Source organism: Salvelinus namaycush, chromosome 31 (assembly GCF_016432855.1).
Source record: "Salvelinus namaycush isolate Seneca chromosome 31, SaNama_1.0, whole genome shotgun sequence".
Taxonomy (NCBI): Eukaryota; Metazoa; Chordata; class Actinopteri; order Salmoniformes; family Salmonidae; genus Salvelinus; species Salvelinus namaycush.
In genome coordinates, this window is record NC_052337.1 from 12,240,142 (window position 1) to 12,266,154 (window position 26,013).

Genomic DNA, 26,013 nt, shown 5'->3' on the forward strand with positions numbered 1-26,013 from the left:
CACCACATACAGATGCTGGCACTAAGACCGCACTCAGTCAGCTGTATGAGGAAATAAGCAAACAGGAAACCACACACCCAGAGGCGGCGCCCCTAGTGGCCGGAGACTTTAATGCAGGGAAACTGAAATCAGTTCTACCAAATTTCTATCACCATGTTAAATGTGCAACCAGAGGGGAAACATTTCTAGATCATGTGTATTCCACACACAGAGACGCGTACAAAGCTCTCCCTCGCCCTCCATTTGGTAAATCCGACCACAACTCTATCCTCCTGATTCCTGCTTACAAGCAAAAATTAAAGCAGGAAGCACCAGTGACTCGGTCTATAAAAAAGTGGTCAGATGAAGCAGATGCTAAACTACAGAACTGTTTTGCTATCACAGACTGGAACATGTTCCGGGATTTTTCCGGGATTTTTTTCACTGGCTTTATCAATAAGTGCATCGAGGACGTCGTCCCCACAGTGACTGTATGTACATACTCCAATCAGAAGCTATGGATTACAGGCAACATTCGCACTGAGCTAAAGGGTAGAGCTGCCGCTTTCAAGGTGCGGGACTCTAACCCGGAAGATTACAAGCCCTGCGACGAACCATCAAACAGGCAGAGCGTCAATACAGGGCTAAGATTGAATCATACTACACCAGCTCTGACGCTCATCTTATGTGGCAGGGCTTGCAAACTATTACAGACTACAAAGGGAAGCATAGTCGCGAGCTGCCCAGTGACACGAGCCTACCAGACGTGCTAAATCACTTATATGCTCGCTTCGACGCAAGCAACACCGAGGCATGCATGAGAGCGTCAGCTGTTCCGGACGACTGTGTGATCACGCTCTCCGTAGCTGACATGAGTAAGACCTTTAAACAGGTCAACATGCACAAGGCTGCGGGGCCAGACGGATTACCAGGATGTGTGCTCTGGGCATGTGCTGACCAACTGGCAGGTGTCTTCACTGACATTTTCAACATGTCCCTGATTGAGTTTGTAATACCAACGTGTTTCAAGCAGACCACCATAGTCCCTGTGCCCAAGAACACAAAGGCAACCTGCCTAAATGACTACAGACCCATAGCACTCACGTCCGTAGCCATGAAGTGCTTTGAAAGGTTGGTAATGGCTCACATCAACACCATTATCCCAGAAACCCTAGACCCACTCCAACTTGCATACCACCCAAACAGATCCACAGATGATGTAATCTCTATTGCACTCCACACTGCCCTTTCCCACCTGGACAAAAGGAACACTTATGTGAGAATGCTATTCATTGACTACAGCTCAGCATTCAACACCATAGTACCCTCAAAGCTCATCACTAAGCTAAGGATCCTGGGACTAAACACCTCCCTCTGTAACAGGATACGGGACTTCCCGACGGGCCGCCCCCAGGTGGTGAGGGTAGGTAGCAACAGATCTGCCACGCTGATCATCTACACTAGAGCTCAGTCCCCCACTGTAATCCCTGTTCACCCACGACTGCATGGCCAGGCACGACTCCAACACCATCATTAAGTTTGCAGACGACACAACAGTGGTAGGCGAGAGGGTAGTGCGTACGGCCCAGTACATCACTGGGGCTAAGCTGCTTGCCATCCAGAATCTCTCCACCAGGCCGTGTCAGAGGAAGGCACCAAAAATTGTCAAAGACCCCAGCCACCCCAGTCATAGACTGTTCTCTCTACTACCGCATGCGGTACCGGAGTGCCAAGTCTAGGACAAAAAGGCTTCTAGGACTATTTGCATTGTGTGCCCCCCCCAACCCCTCTTTTTACGCTGCTGCTACTCTCTGTTTATCATATATGCATAGTTACTTTAACTACACATTCATGTACATAATACCTCAATTGGGCCGACCAACCAGTACTCCCTCCTATTGGCTAACCGGGCTATCTGCATTGTGTCCCGCCAGCTGCCACCCACCACACGCCAACCCCTCTTTTACGCTACTGCTACTCTCTGTGCATAGTCTATGCATAGTCACTTTAACCATATCTATATGTACATACTACCTCAATCAGCCTGACTAACCGGTGTCTGTATGTAGCCTCGCTACTTTTATAGCCTTGCTGCGTTTATAGCCTGCCTTTTTACTGTTGTTTTATTTCTTTACTTACCTATTGTTCACCGAATACCTTTTTTGCACTATTGGTTAGAGCCTGCACTAAGGTCTACACCTGTTGTGTTCGGCGCACATGACAAATAAACTTTGATTTGATTGATTTGACTTGATTTGATTTGACTTGGAGGACTACCAGATGGAGACAGTGACAGGAGAGAGCAGTGTGCCTCAATCCAAACTTAATAACTTTTAATTTGATTGCTTAATTTCTCTTTGCCCCCAATATGTATTTTTTTCTTCAGTTTCTCTCATTGTCATTCAATGCTGTACTTCCAATTTGCTACACTGCTTTCCAGCTTCACCCGGGCAAGAGAGAGAGAGAAGGTGAGCGCGAGAGGGAAGCAGCAAGAGAGGAAGAGAGAGAGACAGAGAGAAAGAGACAGAGAGAGAGTGGGAGGGAGACAGAAGGAGAGAGGGGGGGAGACAGAAGGAGAGAGAGGGGGGGAGGGAGACAGAAGGAGACAGAGGGGGGGAGAGAGAGGGAAGGATATATAGAGAGAAAACGTTTTATGGATGACTGAACAAATTAAATTTGAATTCATAGAGTGGCTTTCATCTTCTGTGTGGATATTGAAAAGGAGGGGGAAAAGAGCTTTACAAACTTGACAACAGCCTCACCCTTTGAAGTAAGCCATTACTTCAGAGGAAGAACATCTAAACACTCTGTTACGAGGTGAGTGTTTCTTATTCCACACAATTTGTTTGGTAATGACGAATCAGGCAAACATGTTTACCGCTGTAGATTAATGGCAGAACAGAGAGAGCTGTCACAAGGCAAGCTGATACTAATCAATGTGAAAACACAACACGATTAAACCTGACCTGTTTTGAATGTTTTTTTGGGAGTTCGGGGCGATTTATGGGAACACACAGAGAAAACAAAGTACACTTAGCCCAGTGTTCCTCAACTATTTATCATCCAACCATTGTGTGTAAGCAACCCCTTTTTTCAGTATTTCTCCTATATGGCATCCCTAAGATGGAGAGTAGAGAGGTTTAGAAAGGTGGGGAATAATGGCTGTGAAGTCTTTATACAGGGAGCGGGCCCATCAGGCAGGAAAGGAAAAGCATGCGGCGAGTCTACAGACGGATTAAAATGCTAATAAAGCAGACAGAATGCGATTCCCATTTTAAGACTTATGAAATATTTATAGCTCTCTGTATACGCTTTACAGCAGGCAAAAGGCCTCACTAGCTGCCACGTGCCCGAGAGACCAACAGAGATAATTGTATGGTCTGTTGACATTCTGAATGTGGAGAGTAAGTATGGTTTTACCTTTCTCCAACCCCCACTCAACCCATTTACTCTTAAAAAGCACACATGATAAGTAGAGCCTTTTTTTTATCACAATTTTATGAATCCAATTCAATTCGAAGTGATCCACTCTCTAGCTTTCCCTCAGGAAAGAGTGAAGGGGATTTTACACCATTGGGTGATTCTGGAAATAGAAAAGCACATATTTGTGTGGAGGGATTACTTGTATATTATGGAGCTGCGTGGCTTCTTTAAATCTTATTACAACGTAATAGAGCAAATATTTTATATATCAATTCAATGTTATTGAGTGTTATCATAAATGACACTTCACCATTTCAATTACTCAAACTTAAGTATTGGTAGCCTTAAAAGCTGAAGCTTTGAAAATAAAGGTGGGGATGTTGTAGGGACATTTCCGGGAAGAGTTTTGGGCTCAGTGTTTTTCTCTATTTTCTATAGGAGTGAACAGCAAATGAAGGAGGATGTATTATAGGAGGATGTATTGTAGGGGGATGTATTGTAGGGGGATGTATTATAGGAGGATATATTATAGGGGGATATATTATAGGAGGATGTATTATAGGAGGATGTATTATAGGAGGATGTATTATAGGAGGATGTATTATAGGAGGATGTATTATAGGAGGATGTATTGTAGGGGGATGTATTGTAGGGCGATGTATTATAGGAGGATATATTATAGGAGGATGTATTATAGGAGGATGTATTATAGGGGGATGTATTATAGGGGGATGTATTATAGGTGGATGTATTATAGGGGGATGTATTATAGGGGGATGTATTATAGGGGGATATATTATAGGAGGATATATTATAGGGGGATATATTATAGGAGGATGTATTATAGGAGGATGTATTATAGGGAAATATATTATAGGAGGATGTATTATAGGAGGATGTATTATAGGGGGATGTATTATAGGGGGATATATTATAGGGGGATATATTATAGGAGGATATATTATAGGTGGATGTATTATAGGAGGATGTATTATAGGAGGATGTATTATAGGGGAATATATTATAGGAGGATGTATTATAGGGTTAGAAAGGGACTACAGTGAACCCTGAGCCCTGGGTGTTCTGGGATCTGTTAATTTAGCAGCTAGGCCCGGTCCCTCTTCTCTCATCTTATCCTGCGGAAGTAGTCCATTAAAATGAACCATAGAGTAGGCCTGAGGCCTGGGCAGTGTGTTGCGGGTGCCCCTGCAGGCCCACTCTGCGTCACGCTGACTGCAGGTGAAGTAGACCTTACTCCCTCTCCATTGTCTATCTCTATCAGCAATTTCATATCAAATGTTATTCGTCGCATGCTTCGTAAACAACAGGTGAAGACTATCAGTGAAATGCTCACTTACCAACAATTCAGAGGCAAAGAAATTAGAGAAATAATAGAAAAGTAAAACAATTAATAATACAAGTAATAATAAATGCACAATGAGTAACGATAACTTGGCTATATACACGGGTTAGCTAAAGGTCAGCTCATCCCTGTGACAATGTGGCATGTCAGCCACGTTCCAGAGGTTACACAAAATACCTATGAACGCAAGAAGAAAATGACATCTAATTCATTTCCTTTTCATTCACTGGTACTGAACGATCCAGTGGGTCGGGAAAAAAGAGAGCAGAGAGAAAAAAAGGAATGTAATGAAAGGAACGAGTGCCATTGATTCTGATGAGGGGACAGATCAAAGTCAATTATAGGACTCCTCATCTTCTTGCATAAGTGACAAGAAAAAGGAGAGAGAGAGAAAAATAAGGGGAAGGAGGTGGGCGGGAGAGAGAGAGAGATAATGAGAGAGAGAGAGAGAGAGAGAGAGATAGAGAGAGAGAGAGAGAGAGAGAGAGAGAATGAGAGAGAGAGAGAGAGAGAGAGAGAGAGAGAGAGAGAGAGAGAGAGAGAGAGAGACAAAGAGAAAGAGAGAGCGAGATCAAATGAGGTGGAGCGAGATAGAGATAGAGAGCATCAGAGGGAGAGAGAGAGAAGGGAGAAAGCATGCAGGCTTGCTGAGAGATTTTCCACCTTATCTGTGTATCCCTGCTCCATATTGATCTCTCTCTGCTTTATAGTCAGGGGGTCGATGACATCGAAACCACAGTGAAATATGACCAACAGGCCCATTAGGAGCACGCCACAGGCTTCAGTGTAACTACAGCATCCATTTACTGAACAGCCAGGCAACCAGGCAGCCATGCCACAGTCTGTCCCACAGGGCTAACAATTTTTTTTATTATGTCTTTACTCATGAACTTGCCATGTTGACATCTGATATGTATTTGGGCTTACTTAAATGGTATTTAAGTCATGAGAGAAGGTACAGTAATACAAGGAGTAGACTATGTTTTTTGAATTACTGAATGAATTAACATGTCCATGGCCATTCATAGCCTTTGGGCAACAAACTACAGTAATTATCCCATTATCTCAGTATTAGTAATTGCGCCTTAAAGGATAAGTAATACAAATAAAAGTAAAACTAAAAATCCTGCTGTAAATCCCTTCCTTACTGTTCACAAACAATCCTCCCCCCCAGCAACACACAATGACACTGCATTTTATCAACCCCTCCTGTGAAGAAAATTCAATTTCCAGTTAGCAGTCACAATAATGAAATTCAAACCCTATTATGTAACAGGCGATAAACGTAAACAAACAACATCCTATTTTGACAGATTACAAGACAATTCAATTGGGAAAAAAGAGAGATGGACCAAACAAAAGGAGACATTACTGTAGCAGAGCCTCAGCCCCGGATGAGGATGGGATAGGATGGGATAGGATAGCAGAGACAGAAATAGCACTGGGCTGATGCTGAGTGTACAGTAGTATCTGGATCCCAAATGGCACCCTATACCCTTTTTAGTGCACTACTTTTGACCAGGGTGCTTTTGATATAGGGAATAGGGTGCCGTTTGGTACGCAGCTTGGATGAATCAGAACAATACAACTCTGTCTGCTTCTTAACAGCAACTCAGCCTCCCTGTTACCAAAAGAGAAGAAGAGAATAGAATAATACTGGGTAGTACTGAGGAAGGTGGAATGAGGGGTGGGGAAGATGGTCTTGGTTGTTGAACGAAGGAAGCTACCGGAAAGCTTTTTTTTTTGCCTGTGAGTTAAGTGGTTATTGCTAAGCCACAGAAATCCTATCCTTTCTCTTTCTTTCTTTTTCCCCTAGACATAACAGAACAGAAGAAGTCAGAAGTCCTCATCTCTCTCTCTCTCTCTCTTTCTCTCTCTCTCAGGTCAGGAGCCCAAATCCATCCCCCTGTGCAGATTCCCTCTGTAAAGTGTCTCTCCTCTATACCCAATCCTTCTCTACACCAACGCCTCCCCACACAATGCTCCTACCCCTCACTAACACCAAACATAATCCAATACTCTAGTTCATTTACTATTCTCCCCCTCTCCTCTCTTCTTTTCTCATCTCCTCTCTACTCTTCTCTACTCTTCTCTTTTCTTCTCCTCTACTTTACTTACAATACATGACCAAGCGTATGTGGACACCTGCTTGTCGAATATCTCATTCCAAAATCATGGACATTAATATGGAGTTGGTCCCCCCATTGCTGCTATAACAATCTCCACTCTTCCAGGAAGGCTTTCTACTAGATGTTGGAACGTTGCTATGGGAACTTGGTTCCATTCAGCCACAAGAGCATTAGTGAGGTCGGGCACTGATGTTGGGCGATTAGGCCTGGCTCGCAGTCGCCGTTCCAATTCATCCCAAAGGTGTTCGATGGGGTTGAGGTCAGGGCTCTATGCAGGCCAGTTAAGATTTCCCTTCACTGGAACTAAGGGGCCTAACCTGAACCATGAAAAACAGCCCCAGATCATTATTCCTCCTCCACCTAACTTTATAGTTGGCACAATGCATTGGGGCAGGTAGCGTTCTCCTGGCATCTGCCAAAACCAGATTAATCCGTCGGACTGCCAGATGGTGAAGTGTGATTCATCACTCCAGAGAACGTGTTTCCACTGCTCCAGAGTCCAATGGCGGTGAGCTTTACACAACTCCAGCCGACGCTTGGCGTTGCGCATGGTGATCTTAGACTTGTGTGCGGCTGCTCGGCAATGGAAACCCATTTCACGAATCTCCCGAACGGACAGTTCTTGTGCTGACGTTGCTTCCAGAGAAAGTTTGGAACTCAGTAGTGAGTGTTGAAACCAAGGACAGAGGATTTTTACTTGTTGGAAAGGTGGCATCCTATGACAGTGCCACGTTGAAAGTCAATGAGCAGTATGGGCCATTCTACTTCCAATGTTTGTCTATGGAGATTGCATGGCTATGAGCTCGATTTCAAACAGCTGTCAGGAATGGGTGTGGTTGAAATAGCCGAATCCACTAATTTCAAGGGGTGTCCACATATTTTTGTGTATATAGTGTACCTCTCCTCTCCTCGCTAGCTGATGGGCCTTCACTGCCTGTCTGTGGCTCTGGCTCTCTTTCTGTCTCTCTTCTTCTCTTACTGTCTCTCTTCGCTGTCGCCAGTCTGTTTTCTGAATAGGAGTACCCTGGAGGAATAATGGTTATTTCTTCTCTTTGGGAGGTTGGGAAGATGTCACATATTAAAAGGTGTTAGATCAGATGAGAGAAGGAAACAGGATCCCCTTCAAGGCCAGAGGGTGTGTGTATGTGTATGTGTATGCTTACGAATATATATGTGTGTGTGTGTGTGTGTGTGTGTGTGCGTGCGTGCCCGTGTGTGCGTGTGTGTGTGCCCGTGTGTGTGTGTGTGTGTGTGTGTGTGTGTGTGTGTGTGTGTGTGTGTGTGTGTGTGTGTGTGTGTGTGTGTGTGTGTGTGTGTGTGTGAGCAAGTGAGTGAGGGGGTGCTGTACTGTCAGGCATATGTCGCACCTGCACCATCTGTAGAATCTCTCTCCACAAGGAGGTACAAGAGTTCAGGTCACACCCTACAGTAAGTTGATAGAATAATGCTTCTCTATTGTTTTTCTGCATTACAGTCTTCATGGGCTCATTTCACTGAGCTGAAGAGGCTTTGAAATCTATTAGCTATTTATTGAGCATGAAACAGTCTGCACGTCCAACACACAGTTGCAGAATCACACAAGCACGCAAGCCCACACACACGCGCACGCACGTACGCACACAGACATTCTGCAGTTGTCGAGGGAAGAGAGCCAAAAGGCAGGTGCTTTATTTCCTCATCTTTAGTCACAGTTTACTGTGTCCATTTTCTCCCCGTTTCTCCCTCAACAGCCTGGTGCTAAATCATCATAAAGCTATTAAGTCGTCATCAATGTTTATCGGAGCTAAATATAACATGAAATCCTCTTCAGCTGCCGTTCTAGAGGCACAGACGCGTTAGCCAGTGTTTCTGTGTGTGTACGTGTGTGAGTGTGTGTGTGTGTGTGTGTGGAGTTCTGTGTGTGGTTCTGTGTGTGGTTCTCTGTATGGTTCTGTGTGTGTGTGTGTGTGTTTGTGTGTGTGTGTCAGAAAGAGAGATAGAGAGAGAAAGAGACATCGTTACAACACTGTACACAGTCATAATATGTATTTTGAAATGTCTCTATTCCTTTGGAACTTTTGTGATTGTAATGTTTACTGTTCACTTTTGTTTATTATCTATTTCACTTGTTTTGGCAATGTAAACATAAATCCCATTGAATTGAATTGAAATGAATTGAGAGAGAGAGAGAGAGAGAGAGAGAGAGAGAGAGAGAGAGAGAGAGAGAGAGAGAGAGAGAGAGAGAGAGGATTATTTGCTGCTACACTGTATGATCATCCTGATTAATATATGTGTGTGTGTGTGTTAAAGCGACTCTTAAAGGTCCACACGTACACACACACACACAATGTTATAAACAATGAATACGGCAGGAATTCATAAATATGACAATATGACTAATGAATTGTTTAAAATCCTTCTCATAAGGACATGACCTGTTCTGTTGTTAATAATGATCAGTATGATTGTGACGCAAATAGATGATCTCTGTGACACCTTAAACTTCATTATTTCCGTAGTACTCCCATAAATTGGCCTAATAGTTACATCATTAAATGTACAAACTTTTTTTCATTTTAACAGCCTAGAAAGTTAGAACCAAGCCCCCCTCCTTGTCCACTGAACATAGAACCCCCCTGATGTCCACACCCCTACAAAGTCCCCCAGACGGTTCCGGTGGAAGGTAACCTAGCGGTTAGGGCATTGGGCCAGTAACCAAAAGGTTGTTGGTTTGAATCTCCGAGCTGACAAAGTGAAATGTCTGTAGATGTGCCCTTGAGCAAGGCAGTTAACCCTTATTGTCCAGGGGCACTGTTCATAATGGCTGAGCCTGGCTGTGACCTCACTCTCCGAATGTCCCATGCAGAGTGAGGCATGCAAAAAACACATTTCCAATTCACTTCTGTGTATAAATTACACACTTGTGCATGTCTGAAATAGGACAAATATAAGCAATCAGAGTCGGTCCCAACCAAAGGCCTGAACACCACCCACTCAGGACAGAAAACAACCCTACCAGCCTGGAACATGAAGAAAAACAGATGCTTCACTGTCAACTCCTCCCCACAGAACAGACACCACCTCCCCAATGATGGATCAAGGAGCGACACGTATCTGTTTGTAGCGATTAGCCTGTGAATAATCCTCCACTGTAGATCAGCAATACGCTTCTCTATGGGAGGCTTATACTGGGATCGCCTACATCCTCTCAGAGAAAAGCTTGGTCCCAACCCCCCGGCCACCCCGATGCCCTCAGACCATTGAGAAGGTCTTTCTGAGCCACCTTCTTTCTGAGACGCCTTTTTGCTGGCTGTGGACTTTTTGCATCCAGCTACAGTCTTGGTGTTCCCCTGCAGAGGCAGCAATGGTGAAAGGCGGTAGGTCAGTCTCTGCCTACTCCCCAGCAGCTCTCTGAACGAGCCTGGTAGTACTGTATGGACCCCCTCCACCACCTGCTACAGCAGCCTGGTTGACTTTATGGAGGAAGCCTCCATGTCGGTCGCAGGCAGATTTCCACCCTGCCTCTTCTTCCAGATCACCCAACTTAGTGAACCCTGCTCTCACAAGACTGGCCTGCAAGCTGGGTTGTGAAACAGTGGCTCCTCCATTATCCATGCTATCCATGAAACGTCTCTGTCAACAGATTTTTCCACTTCTAAAGCACAGCGTGGTAGAACAGAGTAATGGCTGACATATCAACCTGCTCCAGATCCAACAGTAACCTGTCGTACCCAAGGTTGCCTGCTCTCCTCAGAACAGTCCATGCAGTGTCTCTCCAGCACAAGTCCTGCTGATACAGAAGTCTCTGTGCAGCTTGTAGACGGAAAGCTGTCTGTCTGGATCCAATGTCCACCAGCCCTTGGGCCCCCTTATGCAAAGGGAGGTGTAACACTGCTGTCCATATGTGGAGAGACCAAAAGAAAGCTTGAAAGAGAGAGAGAGCATGTGTGTGGAATCCGGCTTTATCTTACTTGCGGTGGTTGCTGTCAACATCTGAAGTGTGTGTGTTTGTTATGTGTGCGCAGCAGCAGTTATGTCTGGGAGCTGGGAAGGAGGGACGGACACTTAAAGGAAACTTGTCAGGAGTGCTGCCATATTTTCAGACATTATACTCTGGGAAGAATAAAGTGTTACATCTGCTCCTGCAACGCTCTCTTGTGCTCATCCTGTGTCTCCTTGACCTGCCGCCACTCCCCCAGTGCTCTCTCCCTCTCCCTCTCTCTCTCTGTGTGTGTGATTGTGTGAGCGGAGCCAGGTGTGCTGGAGTCAGAGCAGATCCCCACCAGCTGCAACCTGTTCCATAATCAAGACCTCTACAAATACTCAGTCCTGCCACTTCCACACTGCCAGATCGTAATCTCTGCTCATTCTGCCCTCTCTGACTCTGGTCCCTGTCTCCAGTCCGACTTCTCGTAAGTACTGCTAGTCTATCCTGGATTCCCCACTCTATGCTCCCTTGGAATCCCCTCCGGACCTGCTCACCCTGTCCCAATACCTCTCGCTCCAGCCTCAGCCTCCGTACCTGGTTTCCGGCAACCCGCCCGAGCTTCCCCTGGCTTGCACTCAATCTTCCCCCCGTTTTTCTATAAATACCTTGGTTACCTCATCCCAGTCTCCTCGCCTGAGTCTGCTCTTGGGTTCACCTGTTCCGTTCCACGTGACACTTATTGCATAACTGTAATACATCTGATAACTTTTAATTGGATACGTACTGAAGTCCTCATATTTCTGAGCAATATTCCTTGAATTATTCTTTGATGTAAGGTCTAATGGTAAATGTTATTCACACTACACATGGCGTACTGTATATACCTGGCCTCTAAATGTGCATCTCTGAGCTAAAATTAACTCAATCATTTATTTCTGGGACTCATTGTTTCATTGTCTCTTCGCTTCTTAATAGCTGCATAACACTTATCTTGAGAACATGTAACTTTTAGTATTCCGAGTGGTTAGAGCCAACGGATTCATTTATGGTCTTATAGCATTCAAAAATTATGGAGTCAGATTGAATACTATATTATGGTCATATTCCTCCTACACTAATTTCTGTCATCCTCAGTCGAAGTGGATTTTCACTAATCCGCACACGCACACACCCTCACCCCACCCTCCCTCCCTCCCTCTCTCACCTGTAGCACGGCGCTCTGGTCAAAGTTGTATGCGCTGGGTCGCCCCTCCAGGGTAGAGAAGGCCACATTGCCCCCGGTTAGAGGGGAGATGTCACTGAACTCGTCGGTGCAGACTGCCATCCTCTCATCGTCCCCCGGGCGAATGTATCCCTTGGCGTTCTTCCCATAGGTCTTGGTACAGGAGGCGCTGTAGTACTGGTAGGGCATCCATGGTCCATCCTCACTTGTTCGCTTGTAGATGGCAAAGCTCTCCGGTCGACTGGTGTAGAACTTGAGGTGCACGTAGGTGATCTCAAAGGCTTTACCTGTGGAGATACAGGAGTCAGTCTACTACAGTGTGGAGGGGATGCAGGAATTGGTCTACAGTAACGTTATGTAGGGGGGATGTGCCTGTGAGCTATCCTCACGTGACATTGGGCATTGCACACCAATTCTCAAAAAAGGGGTTCTGTCGGACACCACTAATTTGTGTAGGTCTATGTGACGCCCTTCAGATGAAAACAATAAATATATGTATATCTCTAAACTAGGGACAAAATTAAAGGTGCAACTGTATAAAAAAACTGTATTAGTAGCCTAGTAGCCTGTTGGTCTGGTGGTCTAGTAGCCTGGTAGCCTGGTGGCCTGGTGGTCTAGTAACCTAGTAGTCTACTGCTACAATGGGAGAGAAGGGTTGGAACGAAGGGGGTAACCTATACAGCATGAATCATCTCATCAGTTGGTGAGATGAACAACAACAATGGGGGGGATCAGTTTAATTTCCCAGAAATATACAAATCTCCTCTAATCTCTCATTACATGCACTGGTATGAGACCAGACATGAACCATGGGTCAGCCAAAGATACATGTCTGTTTTGATAGCTACACTAATAACATTAAGCAACTTAAGCCTTTGGAAAGCAGACAGCCAGACAGCATCGCAGAGCATTCATGGGCTTCCTGTGGGACTGATTTAGCAAAACCTCACATCTGAACGGCGGCATGGTTTCCAGACAGGCAAGAAGGCACACACCTCAGCGAGGGCCCTGATTAGTGGGTATGCTGAGCACACCACAGTGGGCCTCAAAGGTAAACCAACCAACCAATAAACAAACAAACAATCATAACATCCGACGCCTTCAAGTGGGGACTGTGCATGCCACGGAATTAAAGATGTCATTGATTTGTTGATGTACCTCTAGTGCCTTATTAAACATCTATCAGGCTGGAGAGGAGGAGATAAAGGGATAAATAGATAAACAGATGGAGAGAAGGAAGGATAGAGAGAGAGGGAGAGAGAGAGTGTGTGTTTGTGTATGAGAGAGATAGCGAGCGAGAGAGAGACAGATAGAGACATATATATATAGAGAGAGAGGGGGGCATGAATAGAGAAAGAGAGAGAGAGAGAGAGAGAGAGAGAGAGAGAGATAGAGAGAGAGAGAGAAAGATGGAGGGCGGGAGGGGGGGATGAAGACTCACACTTTTATCTCAGGGATTTTGTATGATTCTCAACTCAACTAAATTATTTCATTAAAACACTCCTTATAAAAGGAAAAAGCCAAAGCTGAGAAAAGCTAAATTCAACCCCTGTCTGGTGGATCCCGGGCAAAGACGAGATTTCCTCTGAATTTCCTTCGTGGGGGTGTCTGAGGGGGATTTGGCAGGCTCTGGAAACTTCTAGCAGTAATTGGTGTTGTAGTCTAATTGAGTCACTGGGGGTGAGCAGCCATTTTTTGTCATTTTGTTTGAGCTGCATACTAAGTGGAGAAAGGAGTCTCACAAGCCGGGTTCAATTAAACCATGAAGGCACTATATTTCTGCATATTGCACAATCTTCATGCTTGCATGGCCACTTGTGGCTGCTCTGCTGCTTGATGGGCTCTCCAGCCTGAGAAGATGCTGAGAATTAGTGCGTGTTTCCGTCCCACATTTTTCTTGATAAGTAAACTGTAAAGGTGTATGATTATTGACCTGGATGTTGGATGTGTGTGAATTGGAGTTGATTTGATGTTGAGCATCAACCACCCTCATCCAAACAGAGCAGAGCATCCAAAACACTGGTTAGGAACACTAGCTTCCTCTTGACTTGGTGTAGTTCAGCCATTTTCTATACCACTGAACATTATGCCAATCTTATTTCCTCTTGGTTGACCTAGTAGGCAACAACAAGACCCTAGACCCTACACTATCTAGAGGGCCCTACATATAGGACTCTTGTCCCTTAGGCCTTAGTTGAACCCTTTAAGTAGAATACCCCCAACCCTGATATGAAGCCTAATGGCATCTGTCTACTCCTGTCTGCCAAGGTATCAGACATCTTCACATTATCTCATCGTTCCAGACATCCTATTTTTTATGTTTCGAGACACCCTCTCTTGTCTTTCCAGACATCCTCTCTTGTTTTTCCAACTCAGCAACATTATCTCTCCCACAGCACTCAAATCATTTAAGTTTCATTTACTCTCCGCACGAGGTGAGTTTAGTCCAGCTGGAACGGATACAAAAGAGAAAAGGAGTGTTTGTGTCCCCTGTGATGATGTTCAGTCTAATTGAGAGGTGTGTTTTTCTCTGATGAGTCCGCTTAGTCCATCCGTCAGTAGAAGGGCCTGTATGTTGTGCATGCAGTATGTCTGTGTTTTCTGCAAGTAATTCTATCAGTATCTCTAGTTGACCCATTTACCTACGGATCCATTTAGCTATGGATCCGTTTACCTATGGATCCGTTTACCTATAGATCCATTTATCTATGGATCCCAATAGAGTTTAACATGGAATATCAAATGATAGAACAATTATTCTGTGTTCAATGTTCAATCTGTGTTCACTCTCCAAACTGAGCAGAAGTGAAGCAGTTTAGCTGAGGAGCTGAATCATAATGACTGTGTTGATTAGGAATGACCTTTGACCCCTTTCCAGCCAAGCCACCTGTTCATAACACAGCTGTGTGTCCCACCCTGACTGGGCTCTGACCTGTCCTGATTGGCCCAGACCTAGACTAAACTCAACATCACCACACTAGACTCAATATTTACTACGCTACACTGGATGTTTACAGGATGCTCATTTTCTCTATTCGGTTCGAGAGTTTGGGGAGAGTTTTCTCTTTTTGTAGATTTTCTTTACCTGTAAAGGAATGACGTCGCTGAACTGTCTGTGCCTGAAAAAGAAAGTGTAAGGTCTTGGTCACGGATGATCAGACAGTATAGTATATGGCCAATGTGTGATTCTGCCCCAGAAACATTTTAGCTTTATCTATTAGCATTGAAAGTCTCTTGTAACCAGGTACAGTATCCGTAAACAGTAGTAAGCGTGTGTTCACTGTTGTGTATGTAGACAGTTGTGTATGTAGACAGTTGTGTATGTAGACTGTTGTGTATGTAGACTGTTGTGTATGTAGACTGTTGTGTATGTAGACAGTTGTGTATGTAGACTGTTGTGTATGTACTGTTGTGTATGTAGACTGTTGTGTATGTAGACTGTTATGTAAGTAGACTGTTGTGTAAGTAGACTGTTGTGTATGTAGACTGTTGTGTAAGTAGACTGTTGTGTATGTAGACTGTTGTGTAAGTAGACTGTTGTGTATGTAGACTGTTGTGTAAGTAGACTGTTGTGTATGTAGACTGTTGTGTAAGTAGACTGTTGTGTATGTAGACTGTTGTGTAAGTAGACTGCTGTGTATGTAGACTGTTGTGTAAGTAGACTGTTGTGTATGTAGACTGTTGTGTATGTAGACTGTTGTGTAAGTAGACTGTTGTATATGTAGACAGTTGTGTATGTAGACTGTTTTGTATGTAGACTGTTGTGTATGTAGACAGTTGTGTATGTAGACTGGTGTGTATGTAGACTGTTGTGTATGTAGACAGTTGTGTATGTAGACTGTTGTGTATGTAGACCGTTGTGTATGTAGACTGTTGTGTATGTAGACAGTTGTGTATGTAGACTGTTGTGTATGTAGACAGTTGTGTATGTAGACTGTTGTGTATGTTCAGTAGTTTTCCCTCTGCACTGCATTGTTCCTTCAGCAAAGGTCATTCGAGCCAGTCTGTGAGTGTGTTGAGCCAGTCTGTGAGTGTGTAGTTACAGTCTCTCAGTGTGTTGATTCAGTCTGTGAGCGTGTTGAGTGTGTTGAATCAGTCTGTGAGTGTGTTGCGTCAGTCTGTGAGTGTGTTGATTCAGTCTGTGAGTGTGTTGAGTGTGTTGAATCAGTCTGTGAGTGTGTTGATTCAATTTGTGAGTGTGTTGAGTGTGTTGAATCAGTCTGTGCGTGTGGTGAGTGTGTTGAGTCAGTCTGTGAGCGTGTTGCATCAGTCTGTGAGTGTGTTGATTCAGTCTGTGAGTGTGTTGATTCAGTCTGTGAGTGTGTTGAGTGTGTTGAGTCAGTCTGTGAGTGTGTTGAGTCAGTCTGTGAGTGTGCTGAGTCAGTCTGTGAGTGTGCTGAGTCAGTCTGTGAGTGTGTTGAGCCAGTCTGTGAGTGTGCTGAGTCAGTCTGTGAGTGTGCTGAGTCAGTCTGTGAGTGTGCTGAGTCAGTCTGTGAGTGTGTTGAATAAGTCTGTGAGTGTGTTTTGTCAGTCTGTGAGTGTGTTGAGTGTGTCGAGTCAGTCTGTGAGTGTGTTGAGCTAGTCTGGGAGTGTGTTGAATCAGTCTGTGAGTGTGTCGAGTCAGTCTGTGAGTGTGTTACTGTGCCAACTATGGGAGGCTCTTATCCTTCTCTTACATCTGAGACAGGAAATGTTTTTCTTTTAGCATCAATCAATGGAAACCAGCTGCAGACAAAAAGCTGTGTGTGTGTGTGTGTGTGTCTTGGGAACAAACTGACCCCAATTACATACCACCAGACCTCCCAGCGCTCGTCTTTTTTTCTTCTTCCTCATCATGTTTTGTTTACTCCCCCTCCTCCTCCTCCTCCTTCATCTCCCCCCTACCTCTGCACAGACACATTTCGGACCTGGCTGAACTGTGTCTCTGTGTCCCGCTGGTGTGTTTCTCTGTGTTTATCGTCCCGGCGACCCCCTCGAAGACGGGGGGGGGTCTTGTTTTGTTTGGAGAGCCAAAGGAAAACAGACAGAAGGGCAGCCCAGGCAGGCCCCCCTAGTGGAACACAGATGGGACACGGTCAGGTTGTATTCAATATGGAGGAAGAAGACCCTGGTTCTGTGAGAGACACAGGATGGGGGATGTTGACTTGAATAAAACGTCTTTCAGTTGTTACAAAAACAAGAGTAACCTCTCTCCAGTCCAGGCGGAGGCTACTCTCAGAATAACTCTGAAGAGAAAGAGACATAGTACCCAGAGGCTAAAGACTGAACAATGTGACCATACAGTGTAATGTAGTATGGTCTTCCTGGACTAAGGTCTACTAGACCAAGGACTGGTGTGTTAGAATAACACATTACCAGACATTCCCCAGCCTCTCTCTCTCTGTCTGAGAGAAGTAACCAGAGATTATGACCAACAAAGTCATAGAGCACTGCTCTCCTCCTTCCTCCTAGTAAAAATCAATATCTGCAGACAGACAGACGAGTTTCCTGCTCCAAGACCTTATGATTTAAACACTTCTCTATTCCACAGACAGTCAGTCATACACTATGACATTTCAAAGACCTGTCATCGTTTTCTCTCTCTTTTGAAGCAAAACCTTTTTTTTTCTCAGGTTGGAATTTTTGTTACACCTACAATAGAGAGGAAGTAGGTTATACTCAGAGTTGTCAGAAGAAAGAATTCCCTGACTGGGCTCTCTGCTGGGTCCATCCTGTTTGACTGATGTATGTGAGCTCACTGCACACACATGTCACACACACAAGATGAATAGGAGGAAAAGCTAGTCTTTATAAAGTGGGTGTACTGAAGGGCTACATCCCAAACGGCACCCTATGGTATGGTGCACTTCTTCTGACGGGAGACCTATGGGTCTGGTTAAAAGTAGTGCACTATAAAGGGCATAGGGTGTCATTTGGGAGGTATCCTTAGAGATCTTGAGGGAGAAAGGTAAGGGTCATAAAGTAATTTGCTTCCATTACAGTCACAATGGACTCAGACATGATTGATTGATGTATAATCTCTGTCCCCATTAATATTTAACTACATCATTGATAATGTGCTAATGGCATCCTACTTGAAATCCTACTCCCACTTATTTAGCAGGACTTAGAGCTGGACTCCACAGTGGTGAAACTGTCACATCCGTTTGCAAACAACCAACAGTTTTTTCTTCCTTCTGACATCATTGCACACCATGCCTGAGTATGTACTATGACTGTATTTTCTTTACCACAATCCTGGATGCTGATTTCCTTAAAACAAATAAGAAATGCGTCTGCGGTAGCCAGTGGCGCTGTTTCGCCTAGCGATGATCTCAGCTTTAAGTCACTTTGAGAAATCATAACAATTCTAAGGTTACGTGGCCACAGTGGTTGTCATGTACTGTATGTCATGGATGGTATTAGTTGATATTATGTCATCACATGGTTGAACCATAAGTACTAAAAGGCCTGTTCTGTAGCCTGACTGTGGTAGTGGTAGAAATGGCATCTTTCTATCTTCTTCTCCTTCCTCCATCTCTGCTCCCCCTGGAAGTGGATTAGGTACTGTAGTACTGTAGTATACTTATTAAAAAAAAATGTATTTAACCTTTATTTAACTAGGCAAGTCAGTTAAGAACAAATTCTTATTTACAATGACGGCCTACCAAAAGGCAAGAGGCCTCCTGCGGGGACGGGGGCTGGAATTTAAAAAAGAAATGATATATATATATATATATATAGGACAAAACACACATCACGACAGGTCAGACAACACAACACTACATAAAGAGAGACCTAAGACAACAACATAGCAAGGCAGCAACACATGACATCACAGCATGGTAGCAACACGACATGACAACAACATGGTAGCAGCACAAAACATGGTACAAACATTATTGGGCACAGACAACAGCACAAAGGGCAAGAAGTTAGAGACAATAATACATCACACAAAGCAGCCACAACTGTCAGTAAGTGTCCATGATTGAGTCTTTGAATGAAGAGATTGAGATAAAACTGTCCAGTTTGAGTGTTTGCTGCAGCTCGTTCCAGTCGCTAGTTGCAGCGAACTGAAAAGACGAGCGACCTAGGGATGTGTGTGCTTTGGGGACCTTTAACAGAATGTGACTGGCAGAACGGGTGTTGTATGTGGAGGATGAGGACTGCTGTAGGTATCTCAGATAGGGGGGACTGAGGCTTAAGAGGGTTTTATAAATAACCATCAACCAGTGGGTCTTGCGACGGGTGTACAGAGATGACCAGTTTACAGAGGAGTATAGAGTGCAGTGATGTGTCCTATAAGGAGCATTGGTGGCAAATCTGGTGGCCAAATGGTAAAGAACATCTAGCCGCTCGAGAGCACCCTTACCTGCCGATTTATAAATGATGTCTCCGTAATCTAGCATGGGTAGGATGGTCATCTGAATCAGAGTTAGTTTGGCAGCTGGGTTGAAAGAGGAGTGATTATGATAGATGAAACCAAGTCTAGATTTAATTTTAGCCTGCAGCTTTGATATGTGCTGAGAGAAGGACAGTGTACCGTCTAGCCATACTCCCAAGTACTTGTATGAGGTGACTAAGTCAAGCTCTAAACCCTCAGAGGTTGTAATCACACCTGTGGGAAGTATGGCTAGACGGTACACTGTCTCTACTAGTATATTATCTATTGTCCTCCCTTCCGTTTAGGCCAACACCTTAAATATGAGTTAGATGTGCTCTATTGAATGTGATCTACTCTACTGGATGCATCCGGACCACTTTGAAAGGTTTCCAGACAGACCCTGAGCCTCACGGCTACATGCTTGCAATTACTCCAACAATGTGACTGTCACGTTCCTGACCTGTTTTCTGTTGTTTTGTATGTGTTAGTCGGTCAGGGCGTGAGTGTGGGTGGGCATTTCTATGTTATGTGTTTCTATGTTGGTAAATGGGTGACCTGATATGGTTCTCAATTAGAGGCAGGTGGTTTTCATCTCCTCTGATTGAGAACCATATTAAGGTAGGTGGTTTCACATTGTTTGGGTGTGGGTGATTGTCGCTGTGTCTGTGTTTATTGCACCACACGGTACTGTCTCGTCTCATTCGTTCGTTCGTTCTTTCCTGTTCGTGCGTTCTTCATTTTATGTAGTTTGCATGTTCAGGTCAGTCTACGTTGTCTGTTTGTTATTTTGTATTTATCAAGTATAGTTCGGTTCAGTGTTCGTCTTGTCTAATAAATTCATGATGTCTACATACCTCGCTGCACATTGGTCTTCTGATCCCTCTCTCCTCTCCTCGTCTGAGGAGGAGGAATATGACGACTATCGTTACAGTGACACTAAGCCATGTCTGGGGCAACGGGCGACGGGCGATGGGCAGGATGGTGTTTTCTGAAGAGAAGCTTTGAGTGATTATCGGAGGAATACTAGTGTGTGTCATTAGTGGAGGAGTCCAGAATGTTGAGGTTGTGTTCTGCTTTAGATGCTTTTTCTCAGGGTGATTGGCACTTCATAGTCAAATCTCTTTCTGTCATTTAACTTCTCATAGTCCAGTCACTTTACATAATTTAACTCCTCACTGTCAAGTCTCTTTCTGTCAATGAACTCCTCATAGTCAAATCTGTGAATTGTTAACCACTTGAGGATTCACCTATCACAACTTATTATGAACACAACCTCTGGGTACGAATGGAAGCCTATGGAAGCCTATGAGAGCCTATGAGAGCATATGAGAGAGAGAGCTTAAGCATCGGTTTTATCCAGGTGCATGCAGGGTGAGCTTGTATAGTTACACCTGGACCAGGATTCATCAAACTCAACTAATTGTGAACAATTTTGTACTTTTTACAGATGTGCAGGGTGAGAGAGACATAAAGAGAGTGTTGGTCTTACTGAGGTGCAGGGTGAGGTTTACAGAGTTAGGGTGCTGGACTCCGTAGAACATGGACTGGCTCTGCCACCAGGTGGGTTCATCATCCGTGTGGAAGTCCGTCAGCAGGCTGGCGTTGTGGCTGAGGCCCGGGTCCGACAATCTACAATGGTGGCAGGACCGCGTCGAGCCCGTCTGCATGCAGTAGTCCTCCGGGGGCGAACCGCACACGTTAGAGGCCATGACCGTGCGGTTGAAGGCTGCGTTCTCAAACTTGGGCATGCAGCGGCTTGGGACACCCTCGTTGTCATCGTAGCAGGAGTCCATGGCCCCATGAATGAGGGAGAGGGAGCAGAGGAGGGTGAGGAGGAGTGGGGTGGTCAGTGGGGTATCCATGTCCAGGAAAAGTCACATACAGACTCACACACACACCCAAACACACTATTAGAGTAATCCCGCAGATGTCTCAGAGAAGTCTATTTTCCTCTGTTTTTTCCCTCTCTTTCTCTCTGTCCCTCTCTCTTTCCTTGTCCCTTTCTTCTCCAACATGTTCTCCCTCTGTGAACTAAGTGAAGTTACTGGGTGAACCCCTCTCACCAGGGATAGGAGGAGAGAGACATGGGAGGGAGGGACAGACAGAGGGGGTAGGAAAGAGAGGGAAGTGGGGGCATGTACACTCCCCCTCCTGCTGGCCATAGCAAGTACTACTGTCCCCAGTGCAATGCAATGATGCCGATTCACAGTAAAACCATGGTCATGTTCATTAGGGTGCACCATGGCAAGAGAACATAAATCTGTGCTGGACAAATTTAGGCACAACCTCCCTGTTTCACTCCATTTCAAAACGTTTTCCCCCTACTGAACACAACCCAAGTGGTAGAACATTATGCTAGTAGCATTGAAATGAACCATTTGAATAATATAGGGGCCAATACAGAGACTGTTAAAACCATTCCATTGCACAATCTGCATTATACTGGAGAGTGTATGAGCTCATAGGGTCTTTACCACTTATGACGAAATGCAATATGATGATTATGGTGATACTTGTGTTAGTGGTTAGCATCACAGTGGGGATTGCTGACTTCAGTAAGACTCTTCAGAATAACTACAGGTGCTGAACGGATTCATAACCTATCATCTACCTGGCAGCAAGAAGGGAAGATAGGAGACAGACGGGATGGCTAGAGAACCTGTGAATGTTGCTTGAGGCTTATGGTATCTCCGATAGAGTGTGTATGATGTATTTGATACCATTACACTAATTCCGGTCCAGCCATTACCAAAAGTCTGTTCTCCCCAATTAAGGACGCCACCAACCTCCTGTGGGAGGGAGGTAGGTAGGTAGGTAGGTAGGTAGGTAGGGAGGTAGGTAGGTAGGTAGGTAGGGAGGTAGGTAGGTAGGTAGGTAGGTAGGTAGGTAGGTAGGTAGGTAGGTAGGTAGGTAGGTAGGTAGGTAGGTAGGTAGGTAGGTAGGTAGGTAGGTAGGTAGGTAGGTAGGTAGGTAGGTAGGGAGGGAGGGAGGTAGGTAGGTAGGTAGGTAGGGAGGGAGGGAGGGAGGGAGGGAGGGAGGGAGGGAGGGAGGGAGGGAGGGAGGTAGGTAGGTAGGTAGGTAGGTAGGTAGGTAGGTAGGTAGGTAGGTAGGTAGGTAGGTAGGTAGGTAGGTAGGTAGGTAGGTAGGTAGGTAGGTAGGTAGGTAGGTAGGTAGGTAGGTAGGTAGGTAGGTAGGTAGGTAGGTAGGTAGGTAGGTAGGGAGGTCGAGACTGATTCAGAGTGTGGTGTGTGTGTGTGTGTGTGTGTGTGTGTGTGTGTGTGTGTGTGTGTGTGTGTGTGTGTGTGTGTGTGTGTGTGTGTGTGTGTGTGTGTGTGTGTGTGTGTGTGTGTGTGTGTGTGTGTGTGTGTGTGTGTGTGTGGACGAAAGAGAGATTTAGAAAGACGGAGAGGAATGGAGGTAGAGAGGTAAAGAAGGAGTCAGGGTGGGAGTTGTGGACGTAAGGAGGAGTGTGTTGTAGATTTATGATCCTTGGGGATTTACTGCTCCTCCTTTCCCATATCTCCTTGTGATTGCTCTGATTTATTACAGCTCTGTCACCACTCAGCCAGGGACATTGAAAAGGGAACCACATCAATTTGCAATGAAATCCTCTGCTGACTGCGGGCGAGAGGCAGACAAGAGAGGGGGAGTGAGAGGAGAGAGGGGGAGGGAGAGAGGGAGAGAGGGAGAGGGAAAGCGAGAGGGTGAGAGAGGGAGGGAGAGGGACAGGGAGAGATGGAGTTCAGGGAGAGAGAATGGGAATGTTTTGACTGCAGATGTATCTCTCATTACGATGAAAGGGACTAACGCTTCTGCAAGCTTAAGTTCTACAGGAAGTACTCACGGTGTGTGTGCATGCATAGGTGCCTGTGTGAGCGTGTGGCTGTGTGTGGCTACAAATGTATTTGTGCATATGCATGTGCATATGCATGCATATACATTATGAATCAGTCCTGTGTGTGTGTGTGTGTGTGTGTGTGTGTGTGTGTGTGTGTGTGTGTGTGTGTGTGTGTGTGTGTGTGTGTGTGTGTGTGTGTGTGTGTGAATACATTGGTCTTGGAGAGGACTGCAGAATCTCCTGAGGACAGGAGCTGGAGAGTGGTTGTGATCAGGTCAGTTGAATTGAATTAAACTAGAAAATGAACCCAGAGTAAATTTCTAACTCAATTTGTGACACAATGAAAAGGTAAGGTGTGAAAAATCGAATTTGCTACTGAAATAGCTCCAAAATAAGCCACACTATTTTAACTTCAAAGCCAGGGGTGATTTGGAGGTGTGTGTGTGTGTGTGTGTGTATATGTGTGTTTACGTCTGTGTCTGTGCCTGCGTGTGTGCCTGTGTGTGTGCATGCATGCCTTTATGTGCCTGCGTGTGCTAAATGAACATAGCATGCAGTAGAGGGTGAAAGAAAGCACTTGAGAAGCCTGCTGGGGGGGGGGGGGGGGGGGGGGGTTATGCTGGCCTCCCTGCTGGTCTGGAAGAAATACTCCATACAACAACACACACCAGAGAGTGGGCCATGATGACAGGGGAAGAAATACTCCATACAACAACACACACACACCAGAGAGTGGGCCATGATGACAGGGGAAGAAATACTCCATACAACAACACACACACACCAGAGAGTGGGCCGTGATGACAGGGGAAGAAATACTCCATACAACAACACACAGCAGAGAGTGGGCCATGATGACAGGGGAAGAAATACTCCATACAACAACACACACCAGAGAGTGGGCCATGATGACAGGGGAAGAAATACTCCATACAACAACACACACCAGAGAGTGGGCCGTGATGACAGGGGAAGAAATACTCCATACAACAACACACACACACCAGAGAGTGGGCCATGATGACAGGGGAAGAAATACTCCATACAACAACACACACACACCAGAGAGGGGGCCGTGATGACAGGGGAAGAAATACTCCATACAACAACACACAGCAGAGAGTGGGCCATGATGACAGGGGAAGAAATACTCCATACAACAACACACACCAGAGAGTGGGCCGTGATGACAGGGGAAGAAATACTCCATACAACAACACACAGCAGAGAGTGGGCCATGATGACAGGGGAATAAATACTCCATACAACAACACACACCAGAGAGTGGGCCATGATGACAGGGGAATAAATACTCCATACAACAACACACACCAGAGAGTGGGCCATGATGACAGGGGAAGAAATACTCCATACAACACACACACACCAGAGAGTGGGCCGTGATGACAGGGGAAGAAATACTCCATACAACAACACACACCAGAGAGTGGGCCATGATGACAGGGGAAGAAATACTCCATACAACACACACACCAGAGAGTGGGCCATGATGACAGGGGAAGAAATACTCCATACAACAACACACACCAGAGAGTGGGCCATGATGACAGGGGAAGAAATACTCCATACAACAACACACACCAGAGAGTGGGCCATGATGACAGGGGAAGAAATACTCCATACAACAACACACACCAGAGAGTGGGCCATGATGACAGGGGAAGAAATACTCCATACAACAAACACACACCAGAGAGTGGGCCATGATGACAGGGGAAGAAATACTCCATACAACAAACACACACCAGAGAGTGGGCCATGATGACAGGGGAAGAAATACTCCATACAACACACACACCAGAGAGTGGGCCGTGATGACAGGGGAAGAAATACTCCATACAACAACACACAGCAGCACACCTGAGATACACTCCTATAAAAAAGGGTTCCAAAACGCTTTTTTCGGCTGTCCCCATAGGATAACCCTCTGCAGAACCCTATTCGGTTCCAGGTGGAACCCTTATGGGTTGCATGTAGAACCCTCTGTGGAAAGGGTCTTACATGGAACTCAAAAAGGTTCTACCTCGAACCAAAAGGGTTCTACCTAATACCAAAAAGTGTTCTACAGAGGGTTCTCCTATGGGGACAGCCGAAGAAACCTTTTAGATTCTAGACAGTACATGTTCTTCTAAGAGTGTAGAGAGACTCATGAGGAGGATGATGATGGTGTAGGTAGTGAATGCACTAGACATGGCTGGACACAACCATAATCCATCACTGCTGCTGCTCCATCTCTCAGCACATACTGTAGGCAACAAGCTCTCACAGTCTCACGTCAGAATTAGATGTTCAGCCTTGTTTCTCAAATATCACATTTCGATGTTCTTCCAAACATCAAATTTCGAAATGTTTGGTAACTTCTCTGTGTTGTTCCAAGGTTAAGTTTAGGCATTAACTCTGAATTCTAAAGGTCAGGGATTAACTCCAAATGGTTAAGGGAAGGGTTAAGGTTTGGGATACTCTTAAAGCAAAAATATCAAAAATAACTTTCTATCGCTGGATTCGATATGCAAACTTTTGAAACAGAGGCAGATGCTTACGCCCATCCGCCATCCCTGTTCAAAACACCTAGTTAAAGGTAACAGCGCTCACTGTTGCCCCTGGTGGCCGGTTTCCACGTCATCTCCTGACTTCCTCAGACATGGATGGAAGTCGAATACTGACTTGTATCTCAGGTGACATGCCTGACTATAGGGACACCTTCACATTAAAGAAGGTTAATAAAAAAATGATGATGTGGTCATGATGTGGTTGTTTTAGATACA

At 45.1% G+C, this 26,013-nt stretch overlaps 1 protein-coding gene across 1 annotated transcript in view; it reads right to left on the bottom strand.

Annotated features, from left to right (window-relative positions):
- LOC120026205 (laminin subunit gamma-3-like) overlaps window positions 1–21,344 on the bottom strand; it is a 178,275-nt gene extending 156,931 nt beyond the window's left edge. The window contains exons 1-2 of the mRNA XM_038971028.1: window positions 20,879–21,344; window positions 12,006–12,310 (exon numbers count right to left, since the gene is read on the bottom strand). Of these exons, the coding sequence (XP_038826956.1) occupies window positions 12,006–12,310; window positions 20,879–21,251 (678 nt within the window). The 5' untranslated portion in view covers window positions 21,252–21,344. The remainder of the gene's footprint in view (window positions 1–12,005; window positions 12,311–20,878) is intronic.
- Window positions 21,345–26,013: the final 4,669 nt, after the last annotated feature.